Source organism: Crotalus tigris, unplaced genomic scaffold (assembly GCF_016545835.1).
Source record: "Crotalus tigris isolate CLP2741 ecotype Arizona unplaced genomic scaffold, ASM1654583v1 scf7180000024339.11422700, whole genome shotgun sequence".
In the NCBI taxonomy this organism is placed as follows: Eukaryota; Metazoa; Chordata; class Lepidosauria; order Squamata; family Viperidae; genus Crotalus; species Crotalus tigris.
The window spans coordinates 6,097,225-6,119,790 of NW_024100509.1; the positions used below are offsets into that span (position 1 = coordinate 6,097,225).

General features: G+C 43.6%; 1 protein-coding gene across 13 annotated transcripts in view; it reads right to left on the reverse strand.

Moving 5' to 3' along the window:
- DZANK1 (double zinc ribbon and ankyrin repeat domains 1) overlaps window positions 1-22,566 on the reverse strand; it is a 113,559-nt gene that overhangs the window by 18,005 nt on the left and 72,988 nt on the right. For 10 of the 13 annotated variants that reach the window (XM_039326163.1, XM_039326165.1, XM_039326159.1 and 7 more), the window contains one exon: window positions 21,143-21,214. In XM_039326163.1, coding sequence (XP_039182097.1) covers window positions 21,143-21,214 — 72 coding nt within the window. Of the gene's footprint in view, window positions 1-8,564; window positions 8,729-21,142; window positions 21,215-21,530; window positions 22,021-22,566 lie in introns of those variants that run through there. The other 3 variants (XR_005554629.1, XR_005554628.1, XM_039326164.1) reach the window with 2 other exon arrangements.

Here is a 22,566-nt window from a genome sequence, read left to right on the forward strand (position 1 = left end):
CCAAATTATATGCCAAGCTCTCAAAGTATGTGTTCCACAAAGACTGCATTGATTATTTGGACTATTGCATCTCAAGCAAGGAGGTGGAAATAGACCTGGAGAAAGTGCAAGCCATATTGGAGTGGGCTCCCCCTCACACTAGGAAGCAATTACAGAGCTTCTTAGGCTTTGCAAATTTTTACCAGCAGTTTATTCTTTCATTCGCACAAATTGCACTCCCCATCACAAATCTCTTAAAAACCAAAGGCGGGGACAAACCAAAACCCAGCCAGCCGCAGAAATGGATGGGGAAGTGTCAAGTGGCATTTGAGAAACTAAAGAGGCTTTTCTCAGCAGAGCCAGTACTGAAGCACCTGGAACTGGAGAAAGCTTTTGTTATTCAGGCTGATGGTAGTGACGTGGCTTGGGAGAAGTTCTCCTCCAAAGAAACGAGGAGGGCCAACTACAGCCCTGTGCTTACACTTCTAAAATACTGTCTGAGACTGAGCAATGGTGGGCGGCCTGGGAGAAGAAAGCCTATGCTGTGTGATAACTTGTTTTTGGTGACCTTCAATGTCTTAATAACAGAGAACAGCTATGACAAAAAAGAAAGAAAACATTTTGGGCTATTTACAAAGTGAGAATTATAAACTGTTAAAAAAAAGAATTGACCTTTCTGGATTACAAATACCAACTCAACTGTGACTCTAAAGCTCTCTGCAGAGAAAGGAAAACCCTGATTTTTAGCTATCATGGAAAACCAGAGATCTGCAGAAAGAATATACCAAGAAAAAACACTTTCCAGAAGGAGATCTATGCTATGTTACAACTAATCCAAACAACAATGATATCAAACCACAAGGAAATTAAAAATAACTTTGAAAATATAAATGAACACATCTCCAATTTAACTTTACAACACAAAAATTCTCAAAATATAAAAACAGCATGAGCAGAAAAAAACAGACAACTGAATACGAGACAGAGGAGAGAGATTTCAAGATGGAACTTAACAATAGGAGAAAGTATGACTTAACCCAGATGGAAATTTTTTTACAGGAAATACTGGACATGGGAAGGGTAACCTATACTCTAAGATTACAAAATTTGTTTGAGGACAAGAAAAAAGATTTGAGAAAATGGATTCTGCCAGGAGAACTATGAGAACTTGAGAGACAAAAAATGATAAATAAAATCAAGAAAGAAAGAAAGAAAGGAAAAGATTCTCAGTGAATACAAAGGGGTGAAACCTTCCTATAAAAACATCCTACCTGTTTTGCCTTTTGTACCTGCAACATCATTTTTAAGATTATAGAAAGATTCTTTGATTCAGCAAAGCATATTGAGCAGGAAAGATGTTTGGCAAAAAAAAAAAAAGGCTAAAGTGAGAATTAAGAAATTAGATAACGGGATTTACCAGAGGGAATATTTAAAAATTAATCATCTGTTTGAATATGGTTAAAGAAATAGAAAGATTTTGGATATAAATGAAGATCCGTTTAAGAAGGATGAACCCCTTAAGTAACATATTATTTTCTTTTTTCCTTTATATTTTGTTTTTTGACATGAGATATATAAAAATGTTGGAATGGTTTATATAAAAGAAATATTTTCTCTGGGTTTTTTTTTCGTTTTTTTTTTAAGATATGAGAAATGTAAAAGTTTGGAATGGCTTTTATGAGAAAAAAGACTTAAATACTTAAGTGTAACTAATTTTGAGAAAATCTTAACCAGTAAGAATGCTTTGAATATTGTGGGGAAAACAAATTTAAATAAGAATTCTATAAACAGGATCTATGACGAGGCAATCAAGATGATCAATTTAAAAAGAAGCTTTATGTTGATGTGGTTATTATTTGCAGAAACATGAGAAAAATGTCTATATTTAATTGTCATTTATTCAAATAATAAGAACTGTATTAATTTAAGGTTGGCAAAAGAGAATATTATTGGAAGAAGAGAAAATCAAGCAAAGCCATTATATGGAGAATTATAGAAATTAATTATTATTGTTTTTTAAATACTAACCCAGACCTGTTCTCCAGGCAGGCCCATTTCATCCCATGCCCAAAGATCCCAACAGCCAAAATGCTGGCTAAACTTTTTCTGCAACACATTTACAGGTTTCATGGTGCCCACAACATATAATTTCAGACAGGGCTTTCAATTCACCTCCAAGTTCTGCAAAGGTTTTCTGGATCTTTTGGGTTATCATCTAGTCATCATCCTCAAACGAATGGGGGGACAGAATGATTGAACTCAAATCTAGAACAGTATCTCAGATGTTTTATCAAATATCAACAGGATAACTGGACTGATTTGTTGCCTTTTGCTGAGGTTGCTTACAATAATGCTGTGTATTCGAGTACTGGTTATACCCCTTTTCAGGTTGCTAATAGTCAGACATTTGTTCTCATACCAGAATTGCCCACTAGGGACCTGATATTCCCTCCTTGCAAGAGTGGATCAAACAATTGCAAAATACCTGGCCAGTAGTATGACAAGCCCTGCACAAGGCCAGAGAAACCTATAAGGCTCAGGCCGATAAAAAGTGGATAGCAAGAAACCTTTTGTGGTTGGAGATATTTGCAGTCTTTACAACCTTCTAAAAAGTTTGTTGGACCTTTCTCTGTCAAACAAATTATTAACCCAGTAATCGTTGAATTAGAGCTCCCTAAGAGCCTAAGACAAATTCACCCTGTTTTTCATTGTAGTTACCCAAACCTGAGATCACTTCCGGCACCTACGCCCATATTGGTTGAGGGTGAACAACTTCAAAGTGCAAGACATTTTAGACTCCCGTAAACATCATGGTTCTACCCAGTATTTAGTAGCTTGGAAAAATCTTCCATCCTCTCAGAATGAGTGGGTATTCAAAAAACATATTAATGCTCCTAAATTATTTAAACATTTTCATTCTAAGTATCCTGATAAGCCTGATTAATATTATTGTTTTGCTTGTTTTCTCCCCCTTTCCCTCTTTTGTGTTTTGCAGGTGGATTTATCTTTTTTCTAGGGGGTCCATATGTCAGATTCCCAAAGAAATACATTGTTTCCCTATGCCTATTCCTGAATCTGTAACCCTTCTTTGGGGCCTGCCATTCTGTTGGGAGTGGGGATGCTTTGCACTGTCTTGCTATTGAGCCCTTCCCCCAGGTGAAGGAATGTACCACCCTTATCTAAGAGACAGTTGCGCTTGGAGCCAGAAGGAAACGAAAGCGAGAGAGACCTTGAAAGAATGCGCCAAAGAAGCCAGTTACCAGAATACTATGCCACATGTGGATTGGCTGGAATTCAAATGGACCCTGGGACCCTGAGGGGGGGAGGAGTATTGAATATTGCTTTTAATATATTGCTTTTGTGGATTTTTCCTCAGACCTCGCCTTGTTTTCCCTGCTATCACTAGCCCCTAATAGAAATTCCTTTTGAGACAATGCCTATTTTAAAAGTTCTGCTTTCTTGGATGGTTTAGCTGAGGTAGGTCCTTATAGTAATTTACAAAATCAACTGTAGCAATTGCAACCAATTCTATGTGGGATAAGCATGTCAATAAAAAACTAGGATCTGTGAACACCAGCTGGCAGTCAAATGCCACAATCCCAAATCCCTAATCTGTACCCAAACTGACACCAAACAGCACCAGTTTGATTGGAGCAATACAAGAATCATCAGCCATGCTACCACCTGCCACACTCGTGAGTTCATTGAAGCTTGGCACTCCACAAGCAATTCCATCAACAGACATATAAACCTACAACCAGCCTACGAACCCCGCAGAATTCAAATCAACTATACAGCCAACCAGAGATAGCACCAACCCTCAACTGACCCATTCAAGCCCCTCCCAATCAGCACTTCACCTCCCAATGACCCTGACCTGATGTAACCTCCCCATCACAAGACTCTCACTGGTGACTCACACCTGACCCATCACAAGACCTACCACAAGACCCTGACCTGATGTGACCCTCACCTGACATGACTTCACTATCATAAGATCTACTGGCCACACAAAGCACTTATAATCAGAAGACCACTGACACTGACATCCCATAAATTTGGCTGAAGATGTTACCTAGCCTGGTAACAAAATATTCAGAAACCAACCAATAAGCTTGGAGAACGAACCTCTACCCTATCTATCTATCTATCTATCTATCTATCTATCTATCTATCTATCTATCTATCTATCTATCTTCTAATCTAATCTAATATAATCTAATCTATTCTGGATTTATCCAGCCAGCCAGACCCCAGGTGACCTCCCCCATTTATTTTATTTATTAAAATTTATAGACCGCCCCACTCCCGCAGGACTCCAGGCGGCTAACAATAAAAACACAATATAACTAACAAAACAAACAATACAATAACATTCATCCAGGGGTCAGATTTTATAAACCCCAGGCCTGCCGGAAAAGCCAGGTCTTAAGCAGTTGCGGGAAACCAACAGGGTGGGAGCGGTCCTAATCTCCGGGGGGAGCTGGTTCCAAGACTGGGTGTGGGTGTGAGTATGCATGTAGATGAATGGTGGCCCTGTTATATATAAATTTATTACTGTATTTAGGGTGTATGAATGCGGAATTTTTTTACTTTTTATGTATATAAATTGAGTGTGAATGTGTATTGAGTGTTTGGGGTATGAGAATGGTGGAGTCGGGGGTGGAGCCTGGTACCCCCTCTGCTGAGTGCAATAGCAACAGTAGGGGGGGGCAGGACTTACCCTTGGGCTTGGTTTGTATGGAAAGCGAGTCCGGTCAGGAAGGGAGAAGGCTGGTGAGGGTGGAGGTATTCCGGGGAGGGGAGAAGGTCGGAGCATTCTGGTCATGACTGGGATGGGCAGATATGGCGGGAGCCGAGGGGCAGGCCATCTTTGGGGAACGAGGACTCGCTATGTTAGAGCGATTCCTTGTTCCGGCCCCTCAAAAGGCTCATCTTGTAGTACTGGTGACAGGGGAGTACAGGGCCCTGATTGCAGGCTGCTGTTGCTTAATGCCAGGTCCGTTGTCAGCAAAGCCCCCCTTGTCCGTGATTTAATATTGGACAGCGGGGCGGACCTGGCATGCATAACCGAAACCTAGCTGGGCCCTGAGGGGGGTGTTTCCCTCTCCGAGATGTGCCCGGACAGGTTTGTGGTGCTTCATCAGCCTCGACATCAGGGCAGGGGCGGGGGAGTGGCAGTCATCACTCGGAAGTCCTTGAGCCCTCGTGGGATTCCTGCCCCGGAGGTTGTTGGGGTGAGTCCCTCCTATTGAAGTTGGGTTCACGGGTTCAGTTGGGCTTGCTGCTGACGTACCTACCTCCCAGCTGCGTTGCAACAGCCCTGCCTGCGTTGCTGGAGTCAGTAGCCGGGTTGGCGGTGGAGTTCCCCAGACTTATAGTACTGGGGGACTTTAACCTGCCATCACTCGGCGATCGCTCAGAGGCGGCGCAGGAGTTCATGGCTTCCATGGCAACCATGGACCTGACCCAGGTAATTCAGGACCCAACTCATAGGGGTGGTCACACACTCGACCTTGTGTTTCTCTCGGGGCAATGGAAACATGATCTGGAATTAAGGGGAATAGAGATCTCGCCCTTGTCATGGACAGATCATTTCCTATTGAGGCTGGACTTCAGAGCATCACTCCCCCATCGCAGGGAGAGGGAGCCGACTAGGTGGTTCCGCCCCAGGCGCCTAACGGACCCAGATCGGTTCCAGGAGGAGCTTGGGGAAATACCTGACTCCCTTGTCCACAACTCGTCCGGGTCCCTGGTTGCGGCCTGGAATGAGGCGGCGACCGGGGCCCTGGATCGAATTGCGCCTTTGCGACCTCTCTGTGGTGGTGGTCCCCGGAGGGCCCCTTGGTTTACTGAGGAGCTCCGGGAGATGAAGCGCCACAAGAGACGTCTAGAGCGACGTTCGAGGGCCAGTAACTCTGAATCTGACCGATCACTATTAAGAGCCTATCTTAGGACTTATTTAGTGGCGATAAGAGTGTTCATTTTTCCGCACTCATTGCGTCCGCAGAATCTCGCCCGGCCGCCTTGTTTAGGGTGACCCGCTCCCTTCTTAAAGTGGAGGAGGCGGAGGAACCCTTGCAGGGGAGAGCTGAGGAGTTTGTTCAGTTTCTGTCGGACAAAATCGCTCAGATTCAGAGAGACCTGGACTCTGACTGGGCAGTGCCAGCCGAGTTGCCAGGGGCTGGTCTTAGTCATGTTATCTGGAGTGAGTTTAAGCCTGTGACCCCTGATGAAGTGGACAAGGCTGTGAGGGCAATGAATGCCACCACCTGTTTATTGGACCCGTGCCCCTCCTGGCTGGTTTCTGCCAGTAGGGAGGTGACACGAGGCTGGCTCCAGGCGATAATCAACGCCTCCTTGATGGAGGGGTCTTTCCCCCAACCTTTAAAGGAAGCGGTATTGAGGCCCCTCCTCAAGAAGCCTTCCCTGGACCCAGCTGTTTTGAAGAACTTTTGTCCCGTCTCCAACCTCCCCTTTGTGGGGAAGGTTGTAGAGAAGGTGGTGGCATCTCAACTCTTGCGATCCTTGGAGGAAACCAATTATCTGGACCCTTTTCAATCTGGTTTCAGGCCCGGCTACAGCACTGAGACTGCTTTGGTTGCACTGACTGATGACCTCTGGCGAGCCTGGGATAGGGGTCATTCCTCTATCCTGGTGCTTCTTGACCTCTCAGCGGCTTTCGATACCATCGACCATGGTATCCTTCTGCGTCGTCTCGGAGAGGTGGGTGTGGGCGGCACCATATTGCGGTGGTTCTCCTACCTCTCTGACAGTCGCAGTCGATGTTGGCGGGCGGACAGAGATCGACCCCTAGGCGCCTCGATTATGGGGTGCCTCAGGGCTCGGTCCTGTCCCCCCTCCTTTTTAACATCTACATGAAACCGCTGGGTGAGATCATTCGGCGACACGGGTGAGGTATCATCAGTATGCGGATGATACCCAATTATATATCTCCACCCCGTGTCCTTTCAGTGAAGCAGTCGACGTGATGTGCCGGTGCCTGGAAGATGTGAGGGTCTGGATGGGGGTGAACAGGCGTAGACTCAACCCTGACAAGACCGAGTGGCTCTGGGTCTTGCCTCCCAAAGGCCAACTGGATGGTCCATCTTTAGTCCTGGGGGGGGGCAAATTTACCTCCCTCAGTGCAGGCACGCACCTTGGGTGTCCTCCTGGACTCACAGCTAAATCTGGAACAACATCTATCGGCTGTGGCCAGGGGGACCTTTGCACAGGTTCGCCTAGTGCACCAGTTGCGGCCTTATTTGGAACGGGAGGCTTTACTCACAGTCACTCATGCCCTTGTCACCTCAAGACTGGATTACTGTAACGCGCTCTACATGGGGCTACCCTTGAAGGGCGTTCAGAGACTGCAGTTGGTTCAGAATGCAGCCGTGAGAGCGATTGTGGGCGCGCCAAGGTACGCCCACGTGTCACCTATCCTCCGCGAGCTGCACTGGCTTCCTGTGGGTCTCCGGACGCAATTCAAGGTGTTGGTTATCACCTTCAAAGCCCTTCATGGCATAGGGCCAGGTTACTTACAGGACCGCATTCTGCCACACAGCTCCCAGAGGTCCCATAGATTGGGCCTCCTTCAGGTCCCGTCGGCCAGACAATGTCAGCTGGCGGGCCCTCGGGGAAGGGCCTTTTCTGTGGTGGCTCCGACCTGGTGGAATCAACTTCCCCCCAAGGTTCGAACAACTCCCACCCTGCCGGCCTTTAAGAAAGCCGTTAAAACTCTCCTGTTCCGGCAGGCCTGGGGCTGATGTCCCCGGGGGGGCGGGATATGATCGGACTCGCGGTGTGACTGGATTATTTTATTCTTTTATGACTGTTTTTAACCTTGTACGCCGCCCTGAGTCCTTTGGGATTGGGCGGCATATAAATATTTGTAAATAAATAAATAAATAAATAAATAAAGACGTGGGTGCCATCACAGAGAAAGCCCTCCCCCACGGCCTCACCAAATGGCACTGCTTGGCTGACGGGACCTGAAGGAGGCCCAGCCTGTGGGATCTAACCGGACGAAGAGAACTATGAGGTAGTAGGCGGTCTCGCAAATAGCCTGGCCCTGAGCCATATAGAGCTTTAAAGGTAATAACCAACACCTTGAATTGGAACCGGAGACCAATAGGCAACCCCATGCTATTCAGTGAGAAGAAAGATGGCTTTCTTCGTCTCTGCATAGACTATAGAGGTTTGAACACAGTGTGCATAGAAAATGTGTACTCACTGCCCTCATGAAAGATATGCTGGCCCACCTATCAAAAGGAAATATATTTTCCAAATTAGACCTGCAAGAGGCATACTATCAAATTAGAATCAAGGAGGGGGATAAGTGGAAAACTGCTTTCAACTTCCCTCAGCTGTTTCAAATTTAAAGTACTTCCTTTTGGCTTGCAAGGGGCTTCTGCAGTATTTTTGCATGAGCACTTGTATAAGGGCGTTTTGGTGTACCTGGTGATATCTTAATCTACACCGAAATGAAGGCAGAACACATAAAATTGGTCCTGAATAAACTCCAAGCTGCCAAGCTTTATGCAAAATTATCAAAATGTGAGTTCCACAATGAGAAAATTGACTACCTGGGCTACCGGATCTCAATGAAGGGGTGAAGATGGACCCGGAGAAGGTACTGGAATGAGCGGCTCCTTGCACCAGAAAGCAGCTATAGAACTTCTTGGGGTTTGTGAATTTCTACCAGCAATTCATTCCTTCTTTCACCCAAATTGCCTTACCTATCACAAACCTGTTAAAAACAAAAGAGATGGATAAGCCAAAACCTAGCAAGCCTCTAAAATGGACAATGGGGTGCCAAGCAGTGTTTGAAAAGCTAAAAAGGCTTTTCTCAATGGAGCCAATTTTAAAACACCCAGATCCAGAAAAGAGATTTATAATTCAAGCTGACACCAGCGATGTAGCCGTGGGAGCAGTGTTGCTCCAAGAAAATGAAAAAGGCCAACTACAACCAGGTGCTTACACCTCCAAAAAAATTATCAGAAACCAAACAATGTTGGGCCGTTTGGGAGAAGGAAGCTTATGCAGTACGTTGGGCCCTCCTTACCTGAGGCACTTCTTGGAAGGAAGCAAAATCACCTTCCAAGTGTGAACTGACAATAAAAACTTAGAAGCTCTCAGAATGCGCAGGAAGCTGTCACCTAAACAAACACAGTGAGCCCAACACTTCCACCGATTCAATTTCACTCTCCACTACTTGCCGGGGGGGGGTAGAATTTCTTAATTGACACCTTGTCCAGGATGCCACAGTACAACAGCTCCAAAGCGGATGTAGTGAAGGCTTTATTACCAGCACAGCAACTAGCAGCCCCAGTGGTCACGAGATCACAGAAGAGAAGCCCCACACCACTGGACAATGCTGCCTTAACCATGTTCAAATAAGCTTTAGAGAAAGACGAGTGGTTTTAAAAGCATAAAAATCTTTGCTTGATGCAGGATGGACTAGCCTGAGTGGGAGGAAAACTCTATGTCCCTGCCATGCAAAGATTAAAAACTATGCAAGTTTCCCATGATTCAAAACTCGTGGGGCACTTCGGATTTGTGAAGACCCTACAACTGATAAAAAGGCAATTCTGGTGGCCATCATTGAAAAAAGTATTGAAAGTTATGTGGCCAGCTGCCCTATTTCACAGCAGCGAAGCAAAGGCAACAGAAAATCCCTGGCCTTTTACAGCCGGTAGTGAGCCCTTCAGCACCCTGGAGAAAAATTTCTATGGACTTTATTATGGAATTGCTAGAGAGTTCGAGAAATACAGTTATCTGAGTCATGACTGAACTATTCTCTAAGCAAGTCCATTTCATTCCATGACAAAAGATCCCAACTGCTAAAGTCTTAGCTAAAATATTTCTCCAACATATTTATCAGTTGCATGGAGCCCCTCAGCGCATAATTTCAGACAGATGTATATAGTTTACTTCAAAGTTCTGGAAGGCCTTTTTGGACCTATTGGGCACAGAACAAGGCTTGAGTTCTAGTCATCATCCTCAAACGAATGGGACAGAACAAACAAACTCAGTTCTAGAGTAGTACTTTAGATGCTTCATCAATTACCAGCAAGACAATTGGACTGACCTCTTGCCCTTTGCTGAGGTGGCATATAACAATGCTGTTCACTGCAGCACTGGGTACACCCCCTTTCAAGTCATCACAGGACAGGTGTTCAATCCTATGCCTGAATTACCAACCAGTCAGCCCACTATCCCTTTCCTTAAGGAATGGATGTATTGGCTGCAAAATACCTGGCCAATAGTCAGGAAAGCTCTCGATGAAGCCAGGGATGCTTATAAAGCTCAAGGAGATAAAAAGAAAGGGAACCCAAACCTTTTCGCATTGGCGACAAAGTCTATTTATCCACTAGGTTTCTGCAATACCTGCAACCTTCCAAGAAGTTAGGACCCAAATTTGTAGGTCCCTTTCCAATCAAGCACATCATAAATCCAGTTACTGTGGAACTAAAACTCCCCAAGACTTTAAGACAGATTCACCCCGTATTTCATTGTAGCTTACTGAAATTTAAGATAATCTCACCTTTAAGGCCAAAAGCACCTCCTACACTAAGCCAATTATGGTGGACAGTGAACAACACTTTGAGATTAAATAAATCTTGACTCACATAAGTATCATGGGACTGTCCAATATTTGGTAGCCTGGAAAGATTTGCCAGCTTCCCAAAATGAATGGATCCACAAAAAGCATGTTAGGGCCCTAAGACTACTTAAATGCTTCCATGAACGCTATCCTGATAAACCCTGCACTGCCTATTTTTCTTTTCCTATTTTCTTATTTTCTCTCTCCTGCAGGTGGATCTTCCATTTTTTTTAGGGGGCATCATGATGGACCATCATTTATAATATGGCTTTTCTTTCTATGTTCAGGTCTGCCATTCTGTTGGGAGGGGGGAGGAAGATGCTTTGCTATTCTATTGGGAAGTGTAAACGGAAGAAGGAATATGCCCGTGGGTTGGAGATCAAGAGGCTGAAAGGAAACCTAAGAATGGTGCCTGGGAACTGCACTTATCAATTTGATTCCCATAACAACTTCTCTGGGATGTAATCTGTCAGGTCCTAGTGATTTAAACTTGTCAAAATCAGACAGGTGTTCTCTTACCATTTTCTTCCTTATTTTAATTTTTATTTCTGGTCTATCTTTTATGCTTACAGTGAGGGAAAAATATTTGATCCCCTGCTGATTTTGTATATTTGCCTGCTGACAAAGAAATGACCCGTCTATAATGTTAACAGTAGGTTTATTTTAACAATGAGAGACAGAATAAGAAAAAAATCCAGAAAAATGCATTTCAAAAAAGGTATAAATTGATTTGCATGTTAATGAGTGAAATAAGTAATTGATCCCCTATCAGTCAGCAAGATTTCTGGCTCCCAGGTGTTTTTTATACAACTAATGAGCTGAGATTAGGAGCACTCACTTAAAGGGAGTGCTCCTAATCTCATCTTGTTACCTGTATAAAAGACACCTGTCCACAGAAGCAATCGATCAATCAGATTCCAAAGTCTCCACCATGGCCAAGACCAAAGAACTGTCCAAGGATGTCAGGGACAAGACTATAGACCTACACAAGGCTGGAATGGGCTACAAGACTATCACCAAGCAACTTGGTGAGCAGATGACAACAGTTGGTGCGATTATTCACAAATGGAAGAAACAGAAAATAACTGTCAATCTCCCTTGGTCTGGGGTTCCATGCAAGATCTCCCATGGAGTTTCAATGATTATGAGAACGGTGAGGAATCAGTCCAGAACTACACGGGAGGATCTTGTCAATGATCTCAAGACTTCTGGGTCACCAAAAAACCAATTGGTAACACACTATACCGTGAAGGACTGAAATCCTGCAGCGCTCGCAAAGTCCCCCTGCTCAAGAAAGCATATGTACAGGCCCGTCTGAAGTTTGCCAATGAACACCTGAATGATTCAGAGGAGAACTGGGTGAAAGTGTTGTGTTCAGATAGGACCAAAATTGAGCTTTTTGGCATCAACTCAACTCGCCATGTTTGGAGGAGGAGGAATGCTGCCTTGACCCCAAGAACATCATCCTCACCCTCAAACATGGAAGTGGAAACATTATGCTTTAGGGCTTTTTTTCTGCTAAGGGGACAGGACAACTTCACCGCATCAAAGGGATGATGGACGGGGCCATGTACCATCAAATCCTGGATGAGAAGCTTCTTCCCTCGGCCAGGACACTGAAAATAGGTTATGGATGGGTATTCCAGCATGGCAATGACCTAAAACACATGGCCAAGGGAACAAAGGAGTGGCTCAAGAAGAAGCACATTAGGGTTCTGGAGTGGCCTAGCCAGTCTCCAGACCTTAATCCCATAGAAAATCTGTGGAGGGAGCTGAAGGTTTGAACTGCCAAACATCAGCCTCAAAACTTTAATGACTTGGAGAGGATCTGCAAAGAGGAGTTGGACAAAATCCCTCCTGAGGTCTATGCAAACCTGGTGGCCAACTACAAGAAATGTCTGACCTCTGTGATTGCCAACAAGGGTTTTGCCACCAAGTACTAAGTCATGTTTTGCGAAGGGGCCAAATACTTATTTCACTCATTAAAATGGAAATCAATTTATAACTTTTTTGAAATGCGTTGTTCTGGATTTTTTTGTTGTTATTCTGTCTCTCACTGTTAAAATATACCTACCATTAAAATTATAGAAGATCATTTCTTTGTCAGTGGGCAAATGTACAAAATCAGCAGTGGATCAAATAATTTTTCCCTCACTGTATGTTTTTAGTAGGTTGGGCTACAGTTTCTTTTTGCGTGATGACTGATGCAAAGAATAAGCAGTTCTGCTTTCTCCCTACTGCATTATTTTCTTGCCATTTTCTCTCTTTAGTGGACTGATTGTTTCCTTAACTTTTTTCTTGTTATTTATATGATGAAAGAAATTGTTTTTTTTATTATCTTTGACATTTGTTGTAAGTCTTAGTTCATTCAGAGCCTTAGCTTTCCAGACTTCATCTTTGCAGATTCAGACAAATTTGTTGATATTCTGTCTTAGTTATATGTCTCTCTTTTCATTTTTTGTACTTATCTTTTTTACCTTTCAGTTTATCAGAGAGATGTTTGTGCAACCATGCTGCTTTCTTCTTGAATTTCTTGTTTTTCTTTTTCAGTGGTATTGTTCTGGACTGGATTTTTATTATTTTTTTTCAGAGTTTCCCAAGCTTCTTGAATTATTTTCCTCTTTAAGATTTTCATCTATGGAACCTTTCCTAGGCTCTGAGTTTCTTAAAATCAACTCTTTTAAAGTTTAAGACACTGTTTGATTATGTTCTATTGCTTGCGTTGCATTATATTGAATTCCAAAATTACGTGCTCACTCTCACCCAAAGTTGTGACAACTTCAACCTCTTCTGTCATTTCTTCACTGTAAGAATTAGGTCCAGTATAGCTTTTCCTCTAGTACCCACCTCTCCCTTTTAAATGACAAAGTTGTTACCTATGTTGGTTAGGAATCTGTTCAATCTCCCACTTGCTGCAGAGTTTGTCTCCCAGTTGATATCAGGGAATTTAAAGTCTCCCATTATTACTATGGTGTGTTTCCTATATATATTTGGTAAAGCAAAAAGTTCATCTATTTCTTATGCTTGGTTGGGTGGCCTGTAATATAAGCCTATAGCAATGTCATTCTTTTTTCCTTTTATATTGACCCAAATGCATTCTAGGAGGTTTTCATCTTTGGTTTGGTTCATTTCTTTTGGTTAAAGTGTTTTTGGAAGAGCTAGCCCATTGATATTCATTAAACTGCATCCCTCTTTCTCCAGTTCCCCACAGTTCTGTTAACAGCTTTATCTTCCATTCCATCAGCTCTCCTTCCTTGACATCCAGTATGTCCTGAAACCTTGATTTGTAAAATGTCTTTTCCATTTCCAATACTATTGTTGTGTTTTCTGAGTTTTCAGTTATCTGAGTCTAGTCATTAATTTCTTCCTTTAGATTGTCAATGTTTGTGTCAGCATTCTCTAATTTTCCTATTTTTTGGGTTGCTGGTTCCTTCTCTGTAGTTTTCTGAATTTGTATATTTAAATTAGAAAATTGTTCTTTTATCTCCTTTGTGTTATTTTTAACCTGATCACAAGTTAAAGCAAAAAATGTTTTTTGTATTAATTTCAACATGGAGAGAATTTCTTTCTGTGATTCATTTGTATTTTCTTGGTGATATGGCAAGATAAGACTACTGGGAACAGTTGTTAAAAATGGTGTTTTACTATTTAAAGCATCCATTTTATTTTTTTGTAAGTAACCTTTATAAATTTATCTAACCATTTCCGAATCTCCCCTAAGCAGATATAAGTAAAATTCAAATTTTTCTGTCCAGTAAGAAATATATCCTTTCTGTCCAGGGAGAAAAAAGAACCAATGAAGGTTGTTTAACAATCAAGATTTATAATCCAAAGTGTTCTATATGTTTCTTCTATAAGAAAATAAATCCACAATACAGTTCTGAAAGTCAGTATTTATGTTCAAAACTGTAACAGACCAAATTTAGAATATTTGTTATTGTCTCTGCTACACAGATAAGCAGCCCCCAAGCCTGTAACTTTTTTCTCAGCTGCAATTCTCAATAGTGAAAGCTTCCCAAGGCCAGCCAAAGTCTTATCTAGTTCTGGGCTTCAAGCCAGGTTTCTTTTAGAGATAAATAAGTTGTAGTGCCGTAATTCACCACTAGATGTCATCAACACCGCTTTCCAGTTTTTAGATCCAAAACTTATATTGTAAACTTTTCAAGTCTTTTTTTTAAAAAAAGGTCTTAAAAACACTTTTAGTCCCCAATTTTTCAAGCTGTATGTATATATTAATTCCAAATTAGTCTTATAAGTTTTGCCATTTTCCTCAAGTAATTAATTTGCTGCTTGTCTTTTCTGAGGGAATGGGGTGGAAATTCCCTTTCCCTCTTTCATCGGGGGGGGAGTGCTTTGGGCAGATTTTCAGGAAGATGTCTTAAAATCATAAAGAGAGGATCAGGTCTCACCCAGTTTCATGTACGTTGCTGTAAAGTTGCTTGGTAGTGCTTGTTGTCTTCTGTTGTCAGCAGTTTTAGATTGACTACACAAATGCAGCCAGTCATTTCCCCGCCGGTTTGGAGGGCTCCTTGGATCAAATTGGAGGGCTGCCATCTCCTGCAATCAACGTGAGTCTCCTCCTTGCTTGCCACCTCTACGGGGCGACTTTCTACCCTTTCCAGGGTCCTCCAGCAGGGCAAAACCAAATTCGAAAGACGGAGCCCCATCTTCCTGCATCTGCATAGTCACAACGTCAAAACCGGAAGCCAGTTTTGTTCATTTTTGTAGAGATGTAGTGACGCAACTCCACTTCCTCTTTTGTTAGGTCTGTTTCTTTTGAATATTTCGTATCCTTTTATCAGTACATTCCAGTCATGAGTTTCATCCCACCAAATTTCAGTAATGGCAACTATATCAATTCTGCCTTCATATGCTAGTACTTCAAGTTCACCCAGTTTATTCCTTAAACTTTGAGTGTTTCTTCCTCATTATGTGGTTGGTTAAGTTAGGGTTTATATTTGGAATTAAGTCCCAAAGATCCTAAAGACTGTCCTAGAGATTCTAAAGATTGATCACCCTCCCCCCTCATTTTTAGTTTAAAGCCCTCCTGATAAGTTGAGCCAGTTGTTTTCCAAAGTAATTCTTTCCAGTTCTTGTGTAATGCAGCCCATCCCTTGTCAGAAGCCCTTCATATAGGTAATGCAGATCATGGTCTAGGAATCTAAAGTTCGGCTCATTTCTAAAATCCTTTGTTCTCTCTTTGGATGTTGATCTATCATTGGAATAAAAATGAAAACACCACTTGTGTTCCTAACTCCTTAACTTTCTTGCTTAGCTGTTCATAATCAATATTGTTTTTAGGTTCATCGTCGTGTTGTTCATCTCTACGTGAAGGAGCAGAAGGGGGTAGTAATCTGTGTGCTTGATTATTTTAGCAAGGCTTTTAGCTACATTTTTAATTTTTGCTCCAGGAAGGCAAAATACTTCCCTAGATTGAATATCTAGTCTGCAGAGTGCCGGTTCTGTTTCCTTAAGAATTGAATCTCCAATCACTAACACTTGTCTTTTTTTTCCTAGGGAAGTTTGGGCTACTTTACTTTCAGAGGAGCACTTGACTATGCCTTCTAAGGTCATATTTAGGGGCACTTGGTGATACCTCTTTTACAACTGGTTGCATGTTGTCTTCCAGATGTAGGATACGAAACTGATAACTCAGTTCCACTGGAATTGCACTGGAGTGGAGTGGACTGGATTAGGGAGCAGCAGGGGCATTGATTTTGGTTGCTGTAATTTTTCCTGTGAGTGACATGTTTCCATTGGTCCTCCTCATATAAAGGGTCATTTCTTTTACAAATTGTTTACTGCTTATTGTGTTCAGTTTGGAGTTTCTCATTTTGTAAGTTTAGTTTCAAAGTGATTTGAGTTGCTTTTTTCTTCCAGTAATTCAACTAGTTTATATTTGGTACATATTCCATGGACACATGTATATACATGGAACATATTTTACAAATCACAATAGTGTCAATTACTGTTTCCATGACTATGTTTGTTTTGCTATTGGGATGAGGCTGCTTAACAAAGAGAAGGATGTTTTATCTGCACAAAAAGTGTTGAATTCTCAGACTACTTTTTAGGAGGTTGTCAGCCATTCCAATTTGGTCAATAGAAAAGAAAGACTCCCACAGTCATAGCAGTTGAAAGTATGCTTTACTAAGGGCAAATGGTCATAAAGCCAAATCTAGCGTTTCGCACCCAAACCAAGCAGTTAATTTTTCCCTTGGAATCCATCTCCCTCCCCATTATCTGTTAATGATCAATCACTTTCAAATAAATTGTTTTGGTAACAGTCTCCAGCTGCATGGGCTTGAAGATGTTGCATTCCATTGGGTGACCTTGGAACAGATTGCAGCTTCCATGGGATGGTACGAAGGCTTTCACTTTCTTTTCCTCATCTGCTCCCCTCCATTTGCCCATCCCACAGTTCTCTCTCTCCCTGTTACTTATGGCAGCCTGACATCTAGCTAAGCAGGTCCAGGGTAGTGGGATGGCAGGCCTGACATTCTGCCCCTACTGAAAGGTGGCTAAACTGGGGGAAAGAAGAAAAAATGAAGGGAAGGGAGAGAAAGGGAGATGAAGACACAGGTTTAGACAATCACCTATGTCACGGGTTGGCAACCCGCGGCTCCGGAGCCACATACGGCTCTTTCAGCCGTCTCCTGCGGCTCCCAGCCATGTGCAGTGCCAAAAAAAATAGGACTAAAAAAGTTGAACCAATCAATTCAAACTTCTCATGAAAGAAGTTTGAATTGATTGGTTCAACTTCTTTGGTTTGTGGGATGCTGTTCGCCATGGGCTCGACACAGACAGGAGGGGGGGGAGAAAGACAGCTCCGGAGGGAGACACCCCTTTAGCAAGAAGCCGGCGGTCCGAGCGGAGTGGCACGGAAGACCTACTGGTTGGTGTGGGAGGCTCCAGCGTTGCCGGTGAGTAAGGCCTGGTGTCCCTAGCCCAGTTCCACACCCCAACAACCAGCTGGACCAGCTTTCACTGCTTCTTTGCAAACGAACGCAAAAGGTTTCAGGGTTTTGATTGCTGCTGCCTGCCTGCCTGCTTGCAGGCCTCCGTGCTCCTTCCCCAAAGCATGCAACTGCTCAGAGCCCGTCGCAAAAGGTGCTGCTTCCCTGGCAGGAGCCGAGTTTGCAAGCCTCATTGGCAAGTCGGGAAAACTGAAGGTCTGGAGGATTCCCTCCTGATGCAGAGCTGCAGTGCCTGGTCCTGGGCTGACGGGGGAGGGGGTGGGGGGTATCCGGGGACTAAAAAGTCCTCCAGGACAGGCTCGGGGCCGGCCCTCTTTCCCCAGCTGCAGGAGAAGGGGAGGCGCAGGCTCTCAACCCGGGCAGGCAGGCGAGGAAACCCCGAAAGCAGGAGGGAACCCTCCAGACCTTCAGTTTTCTCGGCTTGCCAAAGAGGCTTGTAAACTCGGCTCCTGCCAGGGAAGCTCCTTCCCCAAACCATGCAATTGCTCAGAGCCCGTCCCAAAAGGTGCTGCTTCCCTGGCAGGGGATTCAACCCTTTCTCCATTCCTCCACCCCCACCCATCCTTGTCTTGATAGAAAAATGTATGGTTTTGTACAGCAATGAAAGCCCCGTATCTGTTAATAACTGCAATCCCGGCTTCGTGCTATTCAGTGGGAAGGTTTCAATAAAGTTTTTTCGAAACCCGCATTTATTGACACCGCATATGAGCACACACTCTCCCTAGTCTATTAGATCCATTTCTATTGAGGAATATTGCAAACGGGGACAAACCAGGTGCACGACTGGGGGGCAGAGAAAGAAAAGGTGGGGGAGGGAGGGCAAGGTAAAGGGGAGCGGGGAATCCCTTTTCCTTGGCTCCAGGAAAAGCGGCTTTCTAACCGCCTCCCCCCCACTTGCCTACGAGAAGAAAAGCAACCTCTGTTGGGCAGCTTCCCTTGCCCCGTTTTCTGCCTGCCTCTGTCCCTCTTTGAGATTTTTTGTCCCTTTAGTCTCCCATTAAACCAAGGAGGAGAATGTGAAAAGGGGGGAAAATGCCCAGGAGGAAGCAGGAGCAACCCAAGCGCCTCTCTTCACGTAGGTGCTCCTTTCCCCCCCTTCTATGTCCCCCTACCTTCCCTTTTCCTTTTTTTCCTGTCTCCGACCTCCCCCTCTGCAGCCTCCTCAGTTGTTTTGTGCACTAGGGTTACAGAGGTGAAACTGACAAAGACAGCACCCGGGTTATGCCTCTTTTAGGTCTGAGCTAAGGCAGCCATGTTGGTGATGAACAGCCTTGTGCCTTTTTAATTTTTTTCTCCTCTCTCCCTCTCTCTGTTTCTCTGTGTCACAGTGCGTCTGTGTGAGCTCGAGAGAGGGAGAGAGTGTGTATGTGTGTGTGTCTTCTCCTCCTCTCTTTCTTCGCTCTTCTAGCTCTTTCCCCTCCCCTTTCTTTTGATTGTGCATTTGTGTGCATGTACGGGTGGCTTTCTCATTTTAGTTTGAAGGGGGTCTTTTTTTATTGGGGTGGGCAGTCGCAATTGGAAGGGTTTCTGGTGTCTTGTGCGGAATCGGTTGCGAGGTCCGTCTCTGGCTAAAGGTTGTGGCTGGGCTGGTCGGCCTCGGAGCTGGGGAAGAGGCGGGAGAAGGCGAAGAGCAGCGGGGAGGATGAGACAGCGGCTGGGTGGGGGGGATAGGGACACAGGGGACTCCGGGTCTGCCACTTTGCCGCCGCTGAGAAGTGCGGGGAGGGCGAGAGGGAGATCATGGCATGCGAGGTCCCTGCAGAGCAGAGGGGGTGGTGGAGGCGGTGGCATAGCAGCGGTGGTGGCAGGCAAGCTGGAGTCTGCTTTGCCCCCTCGCTGCAATAAAATGAAGGGTCAGATGGAGCCTCAGCAAGCCAAAGGTTTACGTGTCTCTGCCCCAGACCAGAAGGAAGGACTGAGAGGCAGGAAGGGCTGAAAGCGCGAATCACCCCCACTTCCCCCACCTGCTTTCGGGGTTTTTCTCGCCTGTGGCCAGGGAAAGAAGGCCCTGTCGGGACCTTCGGTTTTCCCAGCTTGCCAATGAGGCTTGCAAACTTAGCTCCTGCCAGGGAAGCTCCTTTCCTGAAGCATGCAATTGCTCAGAGCCCATCCCAAAAGGTGCTGCTTCCCTGGCAGGAGCCGAGTTTGCAAGCCTCTGTTGAGGCAGAATTGGGGGAACACAAATCACAGCGGAGCTTTCATCTCGTGCTGTTGCCAAAGTGAAGCGGCAAAACCCCGCTTGGCCTCATCCTGCAGTAAGTCTTCCCTGGGCAGCCCTTTATCCATGTTCTGCGATCGCAAGATTGTCAAGAGGGGATGAAGTACCACTCTGTGATTGTTTACCTCGCTTTTTGGTCAGTGCACTCAATTCAGAATCAAGCCCCATTACGTGTGTGAGCATGCGTGTGCATGTGCGGGCGCATGAGCACATTTTGCGGCTCCCAGTTGTTGTTTTTTTTGTGAGGGAAACGGGTCCAAGTGGCTCTTTCACCGTTTTAGGTTGCCGACCCCTGACCTAGGTCAATCAGGGAATTGTTCGTGGAATTGTTTGACAAGGCGGCGTGGGGGGGGGATAAACGTGTTAAGCAGCCACCCATTCAGTCTCTGAGGGAGGGAAGTCCTTCCATAGGATCAAGTACTGGAGTTTTCCCCTGTGAACACAGGAATCCAAAATTTCCCTAACTTCAAAGTTTGCTTTCCCTCAATCAAAATGGGCATGGGGAGAGCTTTGTCAGTTGGGTTCAAAGGGAATTGGACTGCTGCTTTCAACAAACTACAGTAAGGCACAGAGTGAACCTGACGAAGATATTTTGGTAGTTTTAATTCTATAGCCACTGGGTTGATGAGGTGAATGATGGAGAAGGGGCCAACGTATTTGGGGCCCAGTTTTTTGGAAGGTAGTCTGCATAGCAAGAACTTCATAGGTAGGAAGACCTACTCTGAACTCCTTTTGCAGAGCTCTCTTTTTGTCAGCATATTTCTTGTATTCCTTTGGCATGGGCTTGGCATTTTACTGCTAGGGGTTCTGCAGGGGGGGTCCATCCACTCAAGAAGGTGTGGCAAGAGACATGTTGGGGGAGCTCGGAAATGGGATTGAACACCTGGCCTATGGCAACATGAAAGAGGGTGAGTCCTGTGCTGCTGTGGACTGCATTGTTATAGGCGTCCTCGGCAAATAATGTTGGACATAATTGTTACTATGTTTTAATTAACATTATTTTCAAGTGTTTCCTGCAACTGTATATTAAGAAACTAGATATACCATGTATTATGATGGAAAACAGATTATTGCCCTCATGCCAGCTGTGGTTAGGGCTGGAGCCTTGGGGGGAGGGAACGGAGGATTGGTGGGGACAGGGTTCTTTTACCCTCAAATACATACTTATATATGTATGAATTCATACCCTAAATATGTTTTCAAATCATTTAAAATGCTCAGAGTTCCCAAAAGAGATTAAAAAATCCCTGGTTTGAAATAATTCAACTATTTCTTTAATTTCAAAAAAGTGAATTTTGCAATCTGCAATTAGAATTACTGATACTAAAATTTTACTATTTCAGCTTAAATGTTCACACTAACCTTTTTAGCAAGTGCATAATTGATCTGGAGACTGACTTGATAGCCATCCTTATGAACAGTAGCAGAAATAAGCTAAAAAAAGACAAATAGTGATTAGCTTTGCTTTTTACTTACTTCTTCCTATCTAAAGAGAAATAGCGCTAATCATTTCCTTATCTAAATAAATGATGAGGACTAATATTGAATGTTTATCTATACAAGACAAATATGTTCCTGAGTATAGAAAATTATCTTCAATCTGCTTTGGATGCATTCATATTCCTCTGAAGAATCAGATTTGAAGTCTGGGGATATTTCTGGGAATACTATTAGTATTTCAGCATCGAACCAGAAGAGTACAGGTTTCTGTTGCTAGAAGAACAGTTGAGTGTTAGAAATCATTGGTTAGTAGAAATAGGAAACAGCTAGGCTTCATTAATATGTTCCCAAACAGACCAGTGTTTCTTTCTACTGACAGGAGAACAAGAACTGAAGAGGAAGCAAAAAGGCCACAATTGTAAATAAAATATGATTATAAGAGTTTACACAGTGTCATTGGAAGGAAAGGAAAAGAAAGGGGAAGAAGAAATTAAACATGTTGGCCAGAAGGCAAATTATCTTTAGTGATTTTGAGGGGTGGAAGTGGAAGGATGTCATTTCATTCATCCAGCGGCTATTAAATAATTTTCCCTGAAGTGAATAGAGATTAATGGCAAGTTGAAACATTTTCACATTTTATGGAAAGGTTTTATTTCTTTGATACAATCCCTTCATTTCCATTCTTCAATTTCTCTCAAAGTGATGAAGGAGATGCTCACAAGGTAGGCAAGAGAAGGTTCTCATTTTGTTATACAAAAGGAGCAGTATAACTTCTTTTTATGGCAACTGCAGCAATCTCTCTTGAAACAGAGAAAGATAGAAGACAATAGCAAGAAAGAAAAAAAATGACTTTATCTCCATTTGATCTTCTTTTGAGAAAAGATGTTTAACTAGACTGGTTGATTTACATACTTAAAAGACATACAGAATAAGCACAAATACAAAAAAACAACAGGAAAAAACTACTGAAGTTTAGATCATAACAATAGCCCTATGTAGTGACGGCTTGAAGTTACGATGGTGCTGAAAAAGTTAATGTTATGACAAATCCTTGGACTGTTGCATCATCCCTATAGCAAATAATTGCCATTTGTGTGCTTCACATCTGACTTCAGAGTTAATGGAGAAGACAGTAGTAAAATCGCAAGTCATGGTCATCTGATGTTCGGTTTAATAAACTGCAATGTTCGCTTAATGGCCGCATGAGAAGTGATGTTGTAAGTGTATCACATCGTATGATGTTTTTATTAGTGCCCTTTTGCTTAGCAATGGAGTTGATGGCCCCAATTGTGGTCGCTCAGCAAAGATTACTTACATCTATTTTACCAAGGAAAAAAGCAGATAAT